The sequence below is a fragment of the Procambarus clarkii genome, chromosome 35 (genome assembly GCF_040958095.1).
Source record: "Procambarus clarkii isolate CNS0578487 chromosome 35, FALCON_Pclarkii_2.0, whole genome shotgun sequence".
Lineage (NCBI taxonomy): Eukaryota > Metazoa > Arthropoda > Malacostraca > Decapoda > Cambaridae > Procambarus > Procambarus clarkii.
In genome coordinates, this window is record NC_091184.1 from 25,656,407 (window position 1) to 25,677,962 (window position 21,556).

The 21,556-nt window shown below is 44.3% G+C and overlaps 1 protein-coding gene and 1 long non-coding RNA gene across 2 annotated transcripts in view; both read left to right on the top strand.

The window, feature by feature from the left end:
- The window catches only part of LOC138371153 (uncharacterized), a 32,302-nt gene extending 18,479 nt beyond the window's left edge, over positions 1 to 13,823 (top strand). The window contains exons 5-7 of the mRNA XM_069335988.1: positions 5,381 to 5,560; positions 5,677 to 6,150; positions 13,698 to 13,823. Coding sequence (XP_069192089.1) covers positions 5,381 to 5,560; positions 5,677 to 6,150; positions 13,698 to 13,823 — 780 coding nt within the window. The remainder of the gene's footprint in view (positions 1 to 5,380; positions 5,561 to 5,676; positions 6,151 to 13,697) is intronic.
- A 6,538-nt stretch (positions 13,824 to 20,361) lies between these two features.
- On the top strand, positions 20,362 to 21,330 carry LOC138371278 (uncharacterized). Its single transcript, XR_011230383.1, has 3 exons — positions 20,362 to 20,750; positions 20,898 to 20,975; positions 21,103 to 21,330. It is a non-coding gene; the product is annotated as an uncharacterized lncRNA (long non-coding RNA).
- The last annotated feature ends 226 nt before the right edge of the window (positions 21,331 to 21,556 follow it).

Genomic DNA, 21,556 nt, shown 5'->3' on the forward strand with positions numbered 1-21,556 from the left:
TGCCAGTTGAGGGGGGCTGGAGCTACAGATCCAACACCAACCCCTTCAAGTAGATGGGGGCTGAATCTACAGGTCTAGCACCCACCCCCTGCTAGTAGAGGGGGGCTGGAGCTACAGGTTCAGCACCAACCCCCTGCCAGTAGAGGGGTGCTGAAGCTTAAGGTCCAGCACCAACCTCCTGCCAGTAGAGAGGGGGGGGGGGGCTGGAGCTACATGTCCAGCACCAACCCCCCTGCTAGTAGAGGGGGGCTGAAGCTTAAGGTCCAGCACCAACTTCCTGCCAGTAGAGTGATCCTGGAGCTACAGGTCCAGCACCAACCCTCCTGCCAGTAGAGAAGGGGCTGGAGCTACAGGTCCAGCACCAACCCCCTGCCAGTTGAGGGGGGCTGGAGCTACAGATCCAACACCAACCCCTTCAAGTAGATGGGGGCTGAATCTACAGGTCTAGCACCCACCCCCTGCTAGTAGAGGGGGGCTGGAGCTACAGGTTCAGCACCAACCCCCTGCCAGTAGAGGGGTGCTGAAGCTTAAGGTCCAGCACCAACCTCCTGCCAGTAGAGAGGGGGGGGGGCTGGAGCTACATGTCCAGCACCAACCCCCCTGCTAGTAGAGGGGGGCTGAAGCTTAAGGTCCAGCACCAACTTCCTGCCAGTAGAGTGATCCTGGAGCTACAGGTCCAGCATCAACCCCCTGCCAGTAGAGGGGGCTGGAGCTACAGGTCCAGCACCAACTCTGTGCCAGTAGAGTGGGGCTGGAGCTACAGGTTCAGCACCAACCCCCTGCCAGTAGAGGGGGCTGGAGCTACAGGTTCAGTACCAACCCGCGGCCAGTAGAGGGGGCTGGAGCTACAGGTTCAGCACCAACCCCCTGCCAGTAGAGGGGGCTGGAGCTACAGGTCCAACACCAACACTCTGCCAATAGAGGGGTGGGGGCTGGATCTACATGTCCAGCACTAACCCTCTGTCAGCAGAGGGGGGGGGGGCTGGTGCTACAGATCCTACATCGACAACCTGCCAGTAGAGAATGAAGCTACAGGTCCAGCACCAACCCCCTTGCCAGTACAAGGGGGCTGGAGCTACATGTCCAGCACTAAACCTCTGCCAGTAGAGGGGGCCTGGAGCTACAGGTCCAGCACCAACCCCCTGCTAGTAGAGGTGGCTGGAGCTACAGGTCCAGCACCAACCCCCTGTCAGTAGAGGGGAGGGTTGGAGCTACAGGTTCAGCACCAACCCCTTGCCAGTAGAAGGGGGCAGGAGCTACAGGTCCAGCACCAACCCCCTGCCTGTAGAGGGGGGCTGGAGCTACAGGTCCAGCACCAACCCCCTGCTAGTAAAGGAATGCTGGAGATACAATTCCAGCACCAACCTCCCTGCCAGTACAGGGAGGCTGGAGCTACAGGTCCAGCACCAACCCCCTTCCAGTAGAAGGGGGGATGGAGCTACAGGTCCAGCACCAACCCCCTGCCAGTTGAGGGGGGCTGGAGCTACAGGTCCAGCACCAACCCACTGCCAGTTGAGGGGGGCTGTAGCTATAGATCCAGCCACAACCCCCTTCTAGTAGTGGGAGGGGGGTTGGAGCTGCAGGTCCAGCACCAACCCCCTGCCAGTAGAGGTGGGCTGGAGCTACAGGTACAGCACCAACCCCCTGCCAGTAGAGGGAGTGAGGGGGTTGGAGCTACAGGTCCAGTACCAACCCCCTGCCAGTAGAGGGGGGCTGGAGCTACAGGTCCAGCACCAACCCCCTGCCAGTAGAGGGGGGCTGGAGCTACAGGTCCAGCACCAACCCCCTGCCAGTAGAGGGGTGCTGGAGCTACAGGTCCAGCACTAACCCCCTGCCAGTAGAGGGGATTTCTGGACTTACAGGTCCAGCACCAACCCCTTGCCAGTAGAGGAGGGCTGGAGCTACAGGTGCAGCACTAACCCCCTGCCAGTAGAAGGGGGCTGATGTAACACTGTAAAAGTGTTTGGTTTAGTTTAATACATACATAGAGTACATGAGTCACAGACAAGGATCTGAGAGGCGCCAGTTTGTCGGCCTGAGATCTCACACCTCAAAGCGTTAATGAACTCAAGTGACCTGAGGTCAGATCATGAGAATTTCACCTTGCTTCCGCTAAGCTTATAATTGTAGTCTGGTAGCCTTCAAACATGCCGACGTTTAAGGAGTGGCTTGGTAGTGCCGGAGGCTATCTACTTGTGGGCGGAGTTAGTACTAGGGTCCCCAATATATGCTCGGAGAGCATTAAGCATTAACAGACAGAACAGCAGACGAGCCAGCAGAGCAGAGAAGACGTCCCTAGCAGGGAGGCTGTCGGCCGGCAGGGGCGAGACAGTCTCTGTCAAGCTACAGACCCCCCCCCCTCTCTATTCAACTTAGACTCAGTCCTCGGTGAGTGAACAGTAAGGTGACTTGGTCGTGTTTACATATGTTGTGTGATGATCAGGGGCAGTCAAGTTGTAGGGTTCTTGAATTCTTGGATGAAGACTCACTTTGCATATTAAACTGGAACATTTTAATTGAATTGCTAAATTATGATACTTCATGTGAAATATAATTATGAATTTATTATTTAAATTGTGTTTAACTTTGTTCCCTAGAGATTTTGAGTTGAGGTGAGAAAGCCTCTGTGGTTACTGGTTTCATGGTTTAGAATGAGTACATGATAAAGATGGGACCATACTAATAATGATATCTTGATAACATCTTTGGTGAGTATTGTGATACAGACAAGTTCCATTCCTTGTCTTGTATGTAATGATCATAAATGGATGGTGGCAGCATTTCGTCTTCTACTATCTACTCTTCTACTACTATCTACTCTTCTACTTCTACCTATCTATTCCTCTCCCTCCACCCCTCTCTAAACTCTTACTTTCAACTAATGACCCTCCTCGCTCCTCCCACCTCTCTCCCTCTCACCCCAAACCCTCACTAATTACTTCACTATTCATTTCTTTCCTTTCGTTTTCTCTTATACGTTTGTGGCAATGATTCTGTATTCTAGAGTTCTCTCTAGAGTTTCGGGTAGCTGGTCAAGTTACGGTGCCTTGTAGTCGAATACCTAGGTTACAAGGTGTTGAACGAGAGAGGTTGCCTTAGGAACTCTGGGAGTGCTCTAGAATAGTTAGCTAACTGGGGACGGGATAACGGACTAGAGAGAGCTGTTTCCCCCGGCCTCGTTAGTTAACTGGGGGGTAGAATAATGGACAAGATAGAGCTATTTCCCCCACCCCCCGTTACACTGGAACTACAGGTCCAGCACAAACCCCCTGCCACTAAAGGTTTGCTGGAGCTACAGGTCCAGAACCAACCCCCTGCCAGTAGAGGGGGCTGGATTACTGAGGGTTACTGACATTGACCACATTTGATAATGGGGCTGACACTGCCCACAGGTGATAATGGGGCTGACACTGCCCACAGGTGATAATGGGGCTGGCACTGACAACAGGTGATAATGGAGCTTACACTGACCACAGGTTATAATGGGACTGACACTGACCACAGGTGATAATGGGGCTGACACTGACCACAGGTGATAATGAGGCTGACACTGTCCACAGGCGATAATTGGGCTGACACTGTCCACAGGTGATAATGGTGCTGACATTGTCCACAGGTGATACTGGGGCTGACACTGACCACAGGTGATAATAGGGCTGATACTGACCCTAGGTGATAATGGGGCTGACACTGACCACAGGTGGTAATGGGACTGACACTGTCCACAGGTGATAATGGGGCTGACACTGACCACAGGTGATAATGGGGCTGACACTGACCACAGGTGATAATGGTGCTGACAATGATCACAGGTGATAATGGTGCTGACACTGTCCACAGGTGATAATGGTGCTGACACTGTCCACAGGTGATAATGGGGCTGACACTGTCCACAGGTGATAATGGGGCTGACACTGTCCACAGGTGATAATGGGGCTGACACTGTCCACAGGTGATAATGGGGCTGACACTAACCACAGGTGATAATGGTGCTGACAATGATCACAGGTGATAATGGTGCTGACACTGTCCACAGGTGATAATGGTGCTGACAATGACCACAGGTGATAATGGGGCTGACACTGTCCACAGGTGATAATGGGGCTGACACTGTCCACAGGTGATAATGGGGCTGACACTGACCACAGGTGATAATGGGGCTGACACTGTCCACAGGTGATAATGGGGCTGACACTGTCCACATGTGATAATGGGGCTGACACTGTCCACAGGTGATAATGAGGCTGACACTGTCCACAGGTGATAATGGGGCTGACACTGACCACAGGTGATAATGGGGCTGACACTGACCACAGGTGATAATGGGGCTGACACTGACCACAGGTGATAATGGGGCTGACACTGACCACGGGAGATAATGGGGCTGACACTGACCACAGGTGATAATGGGGCTGACACTGACCACAGGTGATAATGGGGCTAACACTGACCACAGGTGATAATGGGGCTGACAAAGACCACAGGTGATAATGAGGCTGACACTGACCACAGGTGATAATGGGGCTGACGCTGATCACAGGTGATAATGGGGCTGACACTGTCCACAGGTCATAATGGGGCTGACACTGACCACAGGTGATAATGGGGCTGACACTGACCACAGCTGATAATGGGGCTGACACTGACCACAGGTGATAATGGGGCTGACACTGACCACAGGTGATAATGGTGCTGACACTGTCCACAGGTGATAATGGTGCTGACAATGACCACAGGTGATAATGGGGCTGACACTGTCCACAGGTGATAATGGGGCTGACACTGTCCACAGGTGATAATGGGGCTGACACTGACCACAGGTGATAATGGGGCTGACACTGTCCACAGGTGATAATGGGGCTGACACTGTCCACATGTGATAATGGGGCTGACACTGTCCACAGGTGATAATGAGGCTGACACTGTCCACAGGTGATAATGGGGCTGACACTGACCACAGGTGATAATGGGGCTGACACTGACCACAGGTGATAATGGGGCTGACACTGACCACAGGTGATAATGGGGCTGACACTGACCACGGGAGATAATGGGGCTGACACTGACCACAGGTGATAATGGGGCTGACACTGACCACAGGTGATAATGGGGCTGACACTGACCACAGGTGATAATGGGGCTGACAAAGACCACAGGTGATAATGAGGCTGACACTGACCACAGGTGATAATGGGGCTGACGCTGATCACAGGTGATAATGGGGCTGACACTGTCCATAGGTCATAATGGGGCTGACACTGACCACAGGTGATAATGGGGCTGACACTGACCACAGCTGATAATGGGGCTGACACTGACCACAGGTGATAATGGGGCTGACACTGACCACAGGTGATAATGGGGCTGACACTGTCCACAGGTTGAGGACCTCCGCAGGATGAGGGAGCCCGTCAAGAGGCTGGTGGAGGCTGGCCGGGTGTTGGCCGTCCAGGAAGACCAAGATGGCCGCCGCTCAGCCAGGATAACTCTACAAGACGGACAGCTGTACCTCCACCCACTCCTGCGTCAGCCCACGCCCGCCCACGCCCACACCCTCCAGGTTACTTTATTACACCCACTATTCTTACTGACATTACTGAATTACTGAGTTATGATAGCTAATGTGATAACATTTTGTTATACAGTTATCAGCATGATTTATTTCATTTTCTACAGGAGAGTGAGGTTGTGGGCGTGCTGGACCCCTCCTGCACCCTGGCGTTCCTTGACCTCGGGTGGGCGGGGTCAACAAGAGGGCGGGTCACAATCCGGCTGACCCCTGACACTCCGCTATCCAGACAGTTTGTGTTGTTGTGTACGGGCCAGCGGGGCCACACCTACCCCAACACCAAACTGTTGCAAGTGTGCGACAAGGGTCAGCCGGGGGAGTGTGTGGAGGGTGGAGACTACGAGAGTAATGATGGTAAGGGAGGAGCCCCACTGCTGCCTCACCTCCAGGGGCAGTACCGGAGGTCAGGCCGGGCAGGAGCTGTGTGGGCCAGGTGTGGGCTGTGGAGTCCCATGAATTTCCAGTTCGTCATCACCACCAGGGACCGCCAGGATAATGGCCAGTGGTCATATGTCTTCGGTGATGTGGTGAGCGGCCTGGATGTGGTGAGGGCAGCAGTCAACCACAGTGACATTACGCAGGTGACTGTGGTGGACTGTGGTGTTGTGCTGCCACTCTAGTTCACTGTACCACCACCATCACTACTGTGGTGTTGTGCTGCCACTCTAGTTCACTGTACCACCACCATCACTACTGTGGTGTTGTGCTGCCACTCTAGTTCACTGTACCATCACCATCACTACTGTGGTGTTGTGCTGCCACTCTAGTTCACTGTACCACCACCATCACTATTGTGGTGTTGTGCTGCCACTCTAGTTCACTGTACCACCACCATCACTACTGTGGTGTTGTGCTGCCACTCTAGTTCACTGAACCATCACTATCACTACTGTGGTGTTGTGCTGCCACTCTAGTTCACTGTACCATCACTACTGTGGTGTTGTGCTGCCACTCTAGTTCACTGTACCACCACCATCACTACTGTGGTGTTGTGCTGCCACTCTAGTTCACTGTACCACCACCATCACTACTGTGGTGTGGTGCTGCCACTCTAGTTCACTGTACCACCACCATCACTACTGTGGTGTTGTGCTGCCACTCTAGTTCACTGTACCATCACTACTGTGGTGTTGTGCTGCCACTCTAGTTCACTGTACCACCACCATCACTACTGTGGTGTTGTGCTGCCACTCTTGTTCACTGTACCATCACCATCACTACTGTGGTGTTGTGCTGCCACTCTAGTTCACTGTACCACCACCATCACTACTGTGATATTGTGCTTCCACTTTAGTTCACTGTACCATCACCATCACTACTGTGGTGTTGTGCTGCCGCTCTAGTTCACTGTACCATCACCATCACTACTGTGATGTTGTGCTTCCACTTTAGTTCACTGTACCATCACTGTCACTACTGTGGTGTTGTGCTGCCACTCTAGTTCACTGTACCATCACCATCACTACTGTGATGTTGTGCTTCCACTTTAGTTCACTGTACCATCACCATCACTCCTGCATCACCATGGACTGCGTGTTTTGATGCCAATGTAATTTAAGGACAGACCTTTATCACTATATCATCATAACTTCACAATCTTTGGTATTTATAATTTGGTATCATATACCTGACAATCACGGCTGTATCACCATCAATGCTATAACTTCCCAGTACTGTAACCTATCATTGCTGTATCACTGTAGCTTCACTATCACCACTATATATCACCATCACCTCAGTGCCCACACTTGGGGTCATATACTGACCATGTTGAGTAACAAATTGTTGGTGTCACTATATGACCGCTGTTGTCACTGTTATACCACCAACAGCTCACTATCACATAACACTGTCACTGCTACACCAACATCATTTCACTGTCTCTGCATTATCACCTCACACTGATATTTTTCCTCCTTACATTCACTGATATATCACTATCAAAGCTACAACACCAATACCTTACTGTCACTGCGATATCACCACCTTACTATCACAGTTATATCACAATCACTCAGGTGTGTTGTGATATTACCATACTGGACCATGGTGTGTTGTGATATTACCATACTGGTCCATGGTGTGTTGTGATATTACCATACTGGTCCATGGTGTGTTGTGATATTAACATACTGGTCCATGGTGTGTTGTGATATTACCATACTGGACCATGGCGTGTTGTGATATTACCATACTGGTCCATGGTGTGTTGTGATATTACCATACTGGACCATGGTGTGTTGTGATATTACCGTACTGGACCATGGTGTGTTGTGATATTACCATACTGGTCCATGGTGTGTTGTGATATTACCATACTGGTCCATGGTGTGTTGTGATATTACCGTACTGGACCATGGAGTGTTGTGATATTACCATACTGGACCATGGTGTGTTGTGATATTACCATACTGGACCATGGTGTGTTGTGATATTACCATACTGGTCCATGGTGTGTTGTGATATTACCATACTGGACCATGGTGTGTTGTGATATTACCATACTGGTCCATGGTGTGTTGTGATATTACCATACTGGTCCATGGTGTGTTGTGATATTACCATACTGGTCCATGGTGTGTTGTGATATTACCGTACTGGACCATGGTGTGTTGTGATATTACCGTACTGGACCATGGTGTGTTGTGATATTACCGTACTGGACCATGGTGTGTTGTGATATTACCGTACTGGACCATGGTGTGTTGTGATATTACCATACTGGACCATGGAGTATTGTGGTATTACCATACTGGTCCATGGTGTGTTGTGATATTACCATACTGGACCATGGTGTGTTGTGATATTACCGTACTGGACCATGGTGTGTTGTGATATTACCATACTGGACCATGGAGTATTGTGGTATTACCATACTGGAACATGGTGTGTGGTGATATTACCATACTGGACCATAGTGTGTTGTGATATTACCATACTGGTCCATGGTGTGTTGTGATATTACCATACTGGTCCATGGTGTGTTGTGATATTACCATACTGGACCATGGTGTGTTGTGATATTACCATACTGGACCATGGTGTGTTGTGATATTACCATACTGGACCATGGTGTGTTGTGATATTACCGTACTGGACCATGGTGTGTTGTGATATTACCGTACTGGACCATGGAGTATTGTGGTATTACCATACTGGACCATGGTGTGTTGTGATATTACAATACTGGTCCATGGTGTGTTATGATATTACCATACTGGTCCATGGTGTGTTGTGATATTACCATACTGGTCCATGGTGTGTTGTGATATTACCATACTGGTCCATGGTGTGTTGTGATATTACCATACTGGTCCATGGTGTGTTGTGATATTACCATACTGGTCCATGGTGTGTTGTGATATTACCATACTGGTCCATGGTGTGTTGTGATATTACCATACTGGACCATGGTGTGTTGTGATATTACCATACTGGTCCATGGTGTGTTGTGATATTACCATACTGGTCCATGGTGTGTTGTGATATTACCATACTGGACCATGGTGTGTTGTGATATTACCATACTGGTCCATGGTGTGTTGTGATATTACCATACTGGTCCATGGTGTGTTGTGGTATTACCATATGGGTGTGAGGTGGTGTTATGACCACACATACACCAGTATGATCATACTGTAGCTGGTGTATGATGTGCTCAAACTGTATAGTGATGTCTTGGCTGATTAGCCTAGTGTCATGAATATTAATTTATGTAGTTATTCTTTTTTCGACAACACACTAGTATTAAATGTGTATTGCCAATGTATTCCACATATATCTATGTATATTATATATCTGTACCATAAGTCCTTGCCATGTATTTGTGACATATATTAGAAGTCTAGTGAATAGCAGTAGCCTAATGTCATGTAGCTTGAAAAACATCCGTATATGCTTATATTATGGAATGCTACATAATGCTGTATAGGAAATATGTGAACTATGATGGAGAATGTATAAATTTAGGTCTCGGATGTATTACTGTCATGTATACTGTGTAATTTCCCTTTCATTATTGTTCATTACATTGTCCTCTAACATTAAATTAGATTTTGGCACTGTGAGATGTATACCACATAGACATGGTTTTGATACATATTTTGTATATATTTATACTTTATATTGTATTCATGTATGCTTATGTATAATGGCTGGTGGGCAGACGTCTTGAAATCCTCCCTTAACCCCTCCTCCCCTCTCCCGCCAGTGTTACCATGTCTTGCCAATATGAATTCTTTGTTCACATATTTTTATATCATGATGTAATCTTTAATGTACTGAATTATTGATATGTATTATTATGTAAGGTTGTGTATTATCGTCTTTGTTTTGTTGATATATGAATTAGAAGTTCTTGATCGAGATATGTCTGTATATGAGCTTGAGATATTTGAAAGAGAGGAGTCAGCTGACTCATAGAGGTGGATACAGTGTCGCTCCCGGTCAGCATGGCTCTGGGCGGTCACTCTCTGATTTTCTCAGTCGATTATTATTATTAACATCTTTATTGACAAAAATAATTACAATTTTGCCTAATCTGAGGATTTTGAGTCTTATTAAAGTGAGGATAATGCTGGTATTCACTGTCACGCAGGACAGAGGGTCATACATAAGACAATAGGTCTAAACTGTAGGCTGAAGCACATATATATCATGGTTACAATCAATGTTTTAATGTATGGATATGTAAAAACAACTTTCTATTGTGCACTGCCACACAAGAGCAGGGATGGTTCATAAGTGATGCAGCTTAGAAGTAATATAAATAAAATTGTTCTTCATTCTTTAAAATGGACAAGCAAATTTTGGATAAATTGTTAGGATGTCGTCCAGAACACCTGAGTCAATAAAATAGTTACACAGTTGGTGGTACAAGAGGCCAGAAGGCATGAAGTCCTTTACGGTTTCACATTCAACAATATAGTGTTCTAGTGAATGCATTAAAGGTTTATCACAGAATTTACAATCTGAGTATTCTGGTAGTGGCTCAGCCTCACTAACCTGCCAGATGTGTCTATAGCCAAGGCGAATTCGCGCAATGACTACATCACACTGCCTGGTTTGATTACTGTGCTGACCATACAAATACCTATTATTACAAATCTTGTCATAACTTTTAATACTGCAGCTTTCAGGTCTCTGGGCATTTCTTAGTTCTTCTAAATCTGAATTAATTTCTTTAATTTGTATGTTTCTAATAATTGCATTAGTTAGTCTAAAGTCATAATCAATGTTTTCTTTCCTGCAAGCCTCATAGGCCAATCGATCTACAAAGTCATATTTTCCAACTCCAACATGGGATGGGATCCACACAAATTTTATACAAGAGTTATTATCATTGGCAAAAATTAGATTCCATTTAATATTACAAGCTACTTCCGACATACATTGTGATGGGTTATTTAAGGGCTGCAGAGCACTTTTAGTCACAGAAAATAACTCCACCACCATTGAGCTTAAGGTATTCAGTGGCTAGATAAATGCCCAGTAGCTCGGTCTGTGTCGTGCTTGCCCAGTTGTTCAATCTCTATGTACTAGTCATGATCATTTCATTCCCCTTATACACTGCACATGCACAACCTGTTCTACCAGTGCCTAACTGCGCAGAGCCATCAGTAAAGGCATAGGATTCAGTGGGTTTGAGAATTTGAAGATGGCTGTCAATAGCTTCTAATGTTATACATCTCAAAATGTCAGTGTTATACATTTGTTTTACACTGATGGGGGTATAATGCCGAGAGACCTCCACATCTTTCCAAGGGGGAATATAGTGAACAGTTTTATCAGGGTTAAAAGACACATTCAGTTTCTGAAGATTATAGGCACAACAACTAAGCCACACACTGTAGGGAGCGTTTTGCGGCAGATTGAGGGAACAGTCAGAATTGTTTAGAATGGATCTCAATTTAATTTGAATAGAGCTGGGGGACCATTATTTTTCAAAGTTTTGGCGCAAAACATAGTATTAAGTAGAACTATTCTTTCGTAAATTGAAGGGAAGTTTAGTTCCTTTCTCATATTAACAATTCTGACAGTTCTAGGACAACCCAGGATGATGCGCATGGCATCATTCTGTACTACATCTAGGCCTTGTAATTGTTTAGGAGAAAAATTATGAAGATGCAAGGCATAATAATTAAGAACAGATCGTATAAAGGCAATATAAAAACTACGAGTATTTTATGTTACTGAAAAATCCTTTGCCAACAAGAGTTCTCAGTCGAGCACATGTGTTGCCGCTACGGTCCGGGTCTTGTGACCTTATTTGTGTCATTTGACTGCTAGGATATTTGTCATGTTGCTGTAATGTATACCATGGATCAATTCTACCATTGTGTATCCTTTATACCAGGTGATAGGTGCTGTTATATAACTTAGTGAGGTGGGTACCTGAGGATCTTAAGTGATGCCATTGTGGTGTATATGATATTGATTCCTCATACCTCATTTGTTAATGGCTGTGACACCACCACCACCCTGTATTGGTATTAGCAGCATAATAGGCGCTAGTGTCCCACTGCGCCACGATAGAGCCTGGTGTCAGCTAGTGCTGATTGTATGCAGTTTTGAGACCTGTTGATGATCATGCCCAGCTTTGAGAAGCTGGATAAATCATTGAGTGTGAGTTTATAGATTGTATTTTTATTTTGTTATGTTCATTTATGTTAATGCCCAGTAAACTGGAATATTTTTTGTTAGCCTTTCACTTCCCTAGACACTTAATGATATTTGGCCAGGCTGTGTTTTCCACTGATGCTGTGTGTGTGTGTATATATATATATATATATATATGTATATATATATATATATATATATATATATATATATATATATATATATATATATATATATATATATATATATATATATATATATATATATAACTGAAAACTCACACCCCAGAAGTGACTCGAACCCATACTGCCAGGAGCAACGCAACTGGTATGTACAGGGACGCCTTAATCCGCTTAACCATCACGACCGGACAAAAGGAAGTGATAGCCGAAGCTATTTGAACCACTTCCCCGCCGGCACTCGGATGGTAATCTTGGGCATAGCATTTCATCAAATCACCTCATTCTTTGGGGGCACACGTGAGGAACACAAATGCGAACAAGCCTGAATGGTCCCCAGGACTATATGCAACTGAAAACTCACACCCCAGAAGTGACTCGAACCCATACTGCCAGGAGCAACGCAACTGGTATGTACAGGGATGCCTTAATCTGCTTGACCATCACGACCGGACAAAAGGAAGTGATAGCCGAAGCTATTTGAACCACTTCCCCGCCGGCACTCGGATGCTATGCTATGCCCAAGATTACCATCCGAGTGCCGGCGGGGAAGTGGTTCAAATAGCTTCGGCTATCACTTCCTTTTGTCCGGTCGTGATGGTCAAGCGGATTAAGGCGTCCCTGTACATACCAGTTGCGTTGCTCCTGGCAGTATGGGTTCGAGTCACTTCTGGGGTGTGAGTTTTCAGTTGCATATAGTCCTGGGGACCATTCAGGCTTGTTCGCATATATATATATATATATATTTTCTGGTTTAGGGCTTCTATCCCTCTAATTATTTTCTTAGCATCAGGGCTTAATTGAAATAGGAGTTCTCCAAAACTCATTTTCGTACTTTTAAGGTGAAGAAAAGAAGTGATTTACTATAGAGTGTATTACACTTATTTGTATAATTTGCACGACGTTTCGAACCTCCATGGTTCATTCTCAAGTGAACAGATCTTACAATACTAGTTGATTTTATACCCGCATTAGGTCAGGTGATAATACAATGAAGGTGAAAACATGGGGGGATACATAAGGGATAAATGTGAGGTGAAAAATAGAGGCTGCAGAAGGCTTATTGCCCATACGAGGCATCTCCTATCTAAACACAAAGATTAATCCAGTGTAATTGGCCTGTTATGTTGGACATTGTCTTCTGTGTTGGCATCGATATGTTCTTGTCTTGTCCTTACTCTCATGGTGGGTAGAGTAAATAGTTCCGTGATTTGGGTGTTCATGGTAGGTCGCTCTATTCTTATGTGAATTGCCTCAAGAATTTGTAATCTTCTTGAATCTTGGGTTTTGTCTATTATGCAAGTATTCTTGTTCAACATTTCTCTTGTTAGAGTAATGTCATGGGCTTGTCTCATGTGATTCCTAGGGGCACCAGATTGAAGATGGCCATCTTCAATGATTCCCAAGATTCAAGAAGATTACAAATTCTTGAGGCAATTCACATAAGAATAGAGTGACCTACCATGAACACCCAAATCACGGAACTATTTACTCTACCCACCATGAGAGTAAGGACAAGACAAGAACATATCGATGCCAACACAGAAGACAATGTCCAACATAACAGGCCAATTACACTGGATTAATCTTTGTGTTTAGATAGGAGATGCCTCGTATGGGCCAATAAGCCTTCTGCAGCCTCTATGTTTCACCTCACATTTATCCCTTATGTATCCCCCCATGTTTTCACCTTCATTGTATTATCACCTGACCTAATGCGGGTATAAAATCAACTAGTATTGTAAGATCTGTTCACTTGAGAATGAACCATGGAGGTTCGAAACGTCGTGCAAATTATACAAATAAGTGTAATACACTCTATAGTAAATCACTTCTTTTCTTCACCTTAAAAGTACGAAAATGAGTTTTGGAGAACTCCTATTTCAATTAAGCCCTGATGCTAAGAAAATAATTAGAGGGATAGAAGCCCTAAACCAGAAAATAATAAATACAGAATATGCGGTCATATTCAATGAAACATGTTTGAAAGAAAACCTGCTGCCAGTATACACCAATATATATATATATATATATATATATATATATATATATATATATATATATATATATATATATATATATATATATATATATATATATATATGTGTGTGTGTGTGTGTTGTGACGATAATCTCCTTCAAGAGATTGAGCCTGCTCTTCCTTCCAAAATACGTCGATACATAAATCCCTATACAACTAATATGGAAGAAATATCCAACAACGACAACAACACCAAGTTTTGCCAGAAGCGCAAAACGTATGCAGCCAGGAACACCTGCTCCACCTCGAACCACCAAACTACCTGTCTTGTCGCCTGCTCATCGCTGATTGGCTGCAGGTCCAGCTGCAACTGCACTCCACCCACCACACTACTTGATGTCTGGGGCCACCACGACCTCAGTCCTCAGAATATCCAGTGCTTTCATCAGGTTAACACGTCTCGTTGGTAGACTAAGCCGTGGCTTACGTGTACTAAGAGAGGTGATAGCTTAAAGCCAATATTCCTGCACCTCTTATTTGATTGTATATTGCTCACTTGTTATTACTCACTTGTCTTAACGTAACTTTTCATTTTGTCATTTGATTATTCTTACTATTTTGATTGATTGATATTATTATACGAATTTGTATGTCCATTTTATTCATGTTTTGCTTTTCTAACGTAATTAAAATTTCATTGTTAAATTTACTTGTGTTTTGTGTGTCTTCTCATTACCTTACCACAGACGAAGTTCCAGATTTTCTATTTTTTGTTTCTATATGTGACGAGGCCATACCCCTAGCTTTTGAACAGCCGAACACCAACGCGTTACTGTCACAGTGTGTATATCACGAAAATAAACACGTGATTAAAAATGTGACAATGTCAGACCACGGAGGAAAAATGAAACAGGAATTTTCCTGTTTCATTTTTCCTCCGTGGTCTGACATTGTCATATATATATATATATATATATATATATATATATATATATATATATATATATATATATATATATATATATATATATATGCGAACAAGCCTGAATGGTCCCCAGGACAATATGCAACTGAAAACTCACACCCCAGAAGTGACTCGAACCCATACTCCCAGGAGCAACGCAACTGGTATGTACAAGACGCCTTAATCCACTTGACCATCACGACCGGACAAAATGAGGTGATAGCCTAAGCTATTTGAACCACCCCACCGCCGGCACTCGGATAGTAATCTTGGGCATAGCATTTTACCAAATCACCTCATTCTTTGGGGCACATGTGAGGAACACAAATGCGAACAAGCCTGAATGGTCCCCAGGACAATATGCAACTGAAAACTCACACCCCAGAAGTGACTCGAACCCATACTCCCAGGAGCAACGCAACTGGTATGTACAAGACGCCTTAATCCACTTGACCATCACGACCGGACAAAATGAGTATGGGAGTATGGGTTCGAGTCACTTCTGGGGTGTGAGTTTTCAGTTGCATATTGTCCTGGGGACCATTCAGGCTTGTTCGCATTTGTGTTCCTCACGTGTGCCCCAAAGAATGAGGTGATTTGGTAAAATGCTATGCCCAAGATTACTATCCGAGTGCCGGTGGTGGGGTGGTTCAAATAGCTTAGGCTATCACCTCATTTTGTCCGGTCGTGATGGTCAAGTGGATTAAGGCGTCTTGTACATACCAGTTGCGTTGCTCCTGGGAGTATGGGTTCGAGTCACTTCTGGGTGTGAGTTTTCAGTTATATATATATATATATATATATATATATATATATATATATATATATATATATATATATATATATATATATATATATATATATATATATATATGTCGTACCTAATAGCCAGAACGCACTTCTCAGCCTACTATGCAAGGCCCGATTTGCCTAATAAGCCAAGTTTTCCTGAATTAATATATTTTTTCTAATTTTTTTCTTATGAAATGATAAAGCTACCCATTTCATTATGTATGAGGTCAATTTTTTTTATTGCAGTTAAAATTAACGTAGATATATGACCGAACCTAACCAACCCTACCTAACTTAACCTAACCTATCTCTACCGGTTAGGTTAGGTTAGGTAGCAGAAAAAGTTAGGTTAGGTTAGGTTAGGTAGGTTTGGTAGTCGAAAAAACATTAATTCATGAAAACCTGGCTTATTAGGCAAATTGGGCCATGCATAGTTGGCTGAGAAGTGCCTTCCGGCTATTAGGTACGACATATATATATATATATATATATATATATATATATATATATATATATATATATATATGTATATATATATATATATATATATATATATATATATATATATATATACATATATATATATATATATATATATATATATATATATATATATATATATATATATATGTCGTACCTAGTAGCCAGAACGCACTTCTCAGCCTACTATGCAAGGCCCGATTTGCCTAATAAGCCAAGTTTTCATGAATTAATATATTTTCTCTCATTTTTTTCTTATGAAACGATAAAGCTACCCATTTCATTATGTATGAGGTCAATTTGTTTTTATTGGAGTTAAAATTAACGTAGATATATGACCAAACCTAACCAACCCTACCTAACCTATCTTTATAGGTTAGGTTAGGTAGCCGAAAATGTTAGGTTAGGTTAGGTTAGGTAGGTTAGGTAGTCGAAAAAGCATTAGTTCATGAAAACTTGGCTTATTAGGCAAATCGGGCCTTGCATAGTAGGCTGAGAGGTGCATTCTGGCTACTAGGTACGACATATATATATATATATATATATATATATATATATATATATATATATATATTGGGAGTTCATAACCTCATATCATAACAGGTGGGGATTATTTCTTAGTTCTTTCTCACCCAACTTGGGAGTGTCAACAAGAATCACTGCTGTCGTTGCTGAGCAGCAATATGAGCCCAGAGGTCCACTTTGGATAGTCGTTGTCCCTGTGGGGCTTTGGGCACCCCCAGCTCCACTGGTTCCTCCCCTCAACTGTGAAGGAAAGAAAGCTCTGCTTCTGGCACTTCACTGATGCCAGTAACACCCAGAGAGTCACCTGGTGAGGCCTCACATCAACCATACGTCCACCAACCATACCAGAGTGAAGAAATGCCATTTATTTATTTATATACAAGCTGGTACATTGGGTTTATAAGAATACATTGCAATGATGTTTTTACATTCATGTAAATCCTTGTAAATTAGAACAGAAAGCCACTCAAGAGAACAAGAACACTCCAAATTATTTCTTCAAGAACATTTAATACAAATAAATGACGATGACCAATATTGATATTAACTGAGGCTGGACCCACAACCCCTCAGTGTACTCTTCTTGAACTCTCAACACTCCCGTTACACCATGTTACAAACATGTTGTTAATTGTCTTATATCACACGTGACTGTCTCCTCTGTAACTGAGGTGAACCCTTGGTCAAAACTGTACATATATCTAATGTGCTCATGTGTTCAATATCTTCACCACATAACCTTCGCTTCCCGGCCAAAAATAGTTACCAATAAATCAACATATGGACAAACACTCCACATAATGGACAACAATAAATGGGTACACTAACTTGCACATATATGTCTAATATTGGTAAGTCCCTTGACGATTGTTCATCAATAACATTCCCTGAGGCAATTAAGATCAGCCATTCTCGACACCAAGACAAAAGAATATTACATGCATGGAAAGGTATGAGCAGTTGGTCATAGGAGACACTGCTAACGACCCGTTGTTGAGTGCCTTAAACACTCCACTGGGATGTTGGGGCAATGTTTACACTGATGCATCTGGCAGCGTGGCGCCTCCCTTGCTGGCTGAGACCCAGTAACAGTCTGGGCTTCACACTCTCCTCCAAATATATCAACCCAGCCCCTTGTTTACACACTGCTTTTGTAACTGTGTGCACCTGTGTACTGCTGTGTAACTATGTGCACCTGTGTACTGCTGTGTAACTATGTGCACCTGTGTACTGCTGTGTAACTATGTGCACCTGTGTACTGCTGTGTAACTATGTGCACCTGTGTACTGCTGTGTAACTATGTGCACCTGTGTACTGCTGTGTAACTATGTGCACCTGTGTACTGCTGTGTAACTATGTGCACCTGTGTACTGCTGTGTAACTATGTGCACCTGTGTACTGCTGTGTAACTATGTGCACCTGTGTACTGCTGTGTAACTATGTGCACCTGTGTACTGCTGTGTAACTATGTGCACCTGTGTACTGCTGTGTAACTATGTGCACCTGTGTACTGCTGTGTAACTATGTGCACCTGTGTACTGCTGTGTAACTATGTGCACCTGTGTACTGCTGTGTAACTATGTGCACCTGTGTACTGCTGTGGGAGTGGACGGGGGTAGAGGGAAAGACCCGGCTTAAAAAAGGTGAAACGTATAAGAGTCAATATCTTCACTAGTTTATAATCACATCTCCACCATACTAGTTCTCTTCACACAATGGGACTTTCCAGCTGCAGAGTCCATAATGATGTAATTTAAGAAGAAGGTTTTGGTGGTTGACAGTGTCTAAACCCTTACGCAGGTCCACAAATAACCCAACAGGGAACTCATTTTTATCAAGAGCTGCATGAATCAAGTTAATGATACTAATAAGTGCATCGTTAGTGCTTTTTTCGGGGGGGGGGGAGGGTCTGAAGCCTTATTGACACGAGATAAGTACTGTATATTGTGTTTGGCTAGATAAGAGTAAAGCTGCTTGTAGATTAGTTTTTCAAATATTTTTGACAAGTTTGGCAGAATTGATATAGATCTGAAGTTGTTGACATCAGTGAGATCACCACATAACTGGGGTTATGTGGTTGGGGTTATAGACTGGGGTTACTCTCGCTTTTTTTAGAATATCTGGAAAGATTTGGAGTTCAAGTGACTTGTTGTAGAGCAATGCAATGGCAGGAGCTAAAGATCTGGAGGCTTTTTTGTAAATTAGAGTTGGTGTCTCCTCAAGGGCACTAGACTTGGTTTTAGGGGAAAGGATTATCTCATTGACATAAGTGGAATTAGCAGGCATTAGGTACAGAGACTGTGGATAGTTACCTGTAGGATAGTCCTGAACATTAGTCGTGGAAGATGGAATATCATTAGCAAGGGATGACCCAATGGATGAGAAGAACCTATTGAATTCAATAGCACTATCAGAGGCTGAAAGCAGACTATCGTTATTGGACAGGAGTATTGGTTTGTTACATGAAATCCTTTTTTTAACTCAATATTTGTGAAATTGTGCTCCATGTTTTCTTAATGTTGCCCTTTGTTTGGGTAAATTTATCTTCGTAGTATTTAATTTTGGCTCTTCAGTAGTGAAATATGTGACTAGAACCGCGCGCACCAGCTGCCAGCTGGCCCTCCATGGAGTGCCAGCCGACAGGTGATACGCAGGTGTCTAGTCACACAGGGTTTTGGGGGATTTTCCCGGAAGTTTGGCGCGTTTCGGACGCTCTCACCTGACAGGTGGCGCGCGGGTGTCTAGTCACACAGGCTTTTGGGGGAATTTCCCGGAAGTTTTGGCGTGTTGTGTTTGGGTATGTGGACAGGAAAGAGGGGAGGTCATGTTGGGCAGCTGACAGGTGGCGCGCGTCCCTCTAGTCCTCGCGGGTTATGGGAATTTCCCGGAAGTTATGGCGCGTGTCGGAGGTAATTGGAGCGCGTCGCTCCAGTCCTCGGGGGTTAAGGTAAGTGCTCAGGAAAGATGAGAGTAAGTGGTAGAGTAAGTGATCGAGTGAGAAAATAGAAGGAAGATGGAGGAAGGAGTAAAAGAGTTGATCGTGAGTTAGTGTGTAGATGAGAGAAGGCAGCACGGCCTGTTATGTTGTTTTGGGATGGGAGCTGGATGGAGTTTCCCCTTCGTCTGGAGAGAGTGCTCTGGGGCATTATGTGGTTAGACAAACCCATTGACTCCCCTACAGGAAATCGCAAGTGTTGAGGGGTGAGAGAGCACTCTCCAGCGGAACTGGGGGACCATTTGTCTAAAAGGTTTTCGTTGTCTTTAGAAGAGTGGAGATGTTCGTCCCACGACGACTTCCCATACACTGTGGATTCCGGTAAGGAGGCGCGAGGTACTTACTCCTGCCGACAGACAGACCCTCACCTGTCACCCATCAATCACTTCTCATTTGACCCAGGTCGTTTCACTCCCCTCACACACAAACGCCCCGCCAGTTCCCTGCGAGACTTCATCCGCTACACACGCGTCATACAGCTCCATGTCATGGAAAGGCGAAGCTCTACAGCCTGCATGAAATGCGGAGTGTTTTATATTCCATCACCGAATCAACTGTGTCGACTGCAATGCGCTAGCTGTGAAAAACCGCCCCTAGGACATTACGACATCAAATGCAAGCGATGTCAGCAGATTTTCTGTGATAACCGTGAGTGTTATTCTTATTTAATATTCCACAGTTCATTTTATGTCATCCACAGGTGAAATATCGCGTGTAAACTACTATAGTGTGAGAATATTTTCTCATTCGAGCTATTACATTCCACACAGTTAAATATGTTCTTTCCAATTTCAGTTTACAAAACCGTGAAGTGTCCTTATTGCTCACCCACCCCGCGAGGAGGTCATCGCCGGAATGAAACTTCACATAAACGTAGGTAGCATATAAAATACACTTCTCGTATCTGTATTTCATCCACTTGCAAGCGAACACACATGCATAATAATAAACATATTTTTTCCCCATTCACCCATGCTGAATATCATTTGTTCCATTTCAGGTTATAATCCATACCTCAATCGACGGAGGGAACAGATCGACGTCATCGAGCCTATACCCCATTCCTCACACACGGAGCTAAGGAGAGCACATCTCACTCGCCGGGGGTCACAGCCCCTTCATCAAGGTCACCCACCCCGACAGATGGAGGGCTACGAGACCGTATCACCCCCGGTTAACACGATGTTACGAATTCATACCCACTCACCTGCTCAACCCATTCACCAAGACATAAGTAAGTTATTACTGTCCGATTTCAGTCTATTTCCTAAACATATTAATCCCCCCTAGTCTGTTCCCATACCTCATAATATATACGCTTTCATTCTTTCTAGAGATAATATGTTTTCTTTTTTTTACAGACGACACACCGCTGTGCATAGATTTGGCATCCAGCGACAGCTGCAGCAGCAGCAGTGGCAGTGAGAGTGTCACAGCAGGGCGGACAGTAGCCA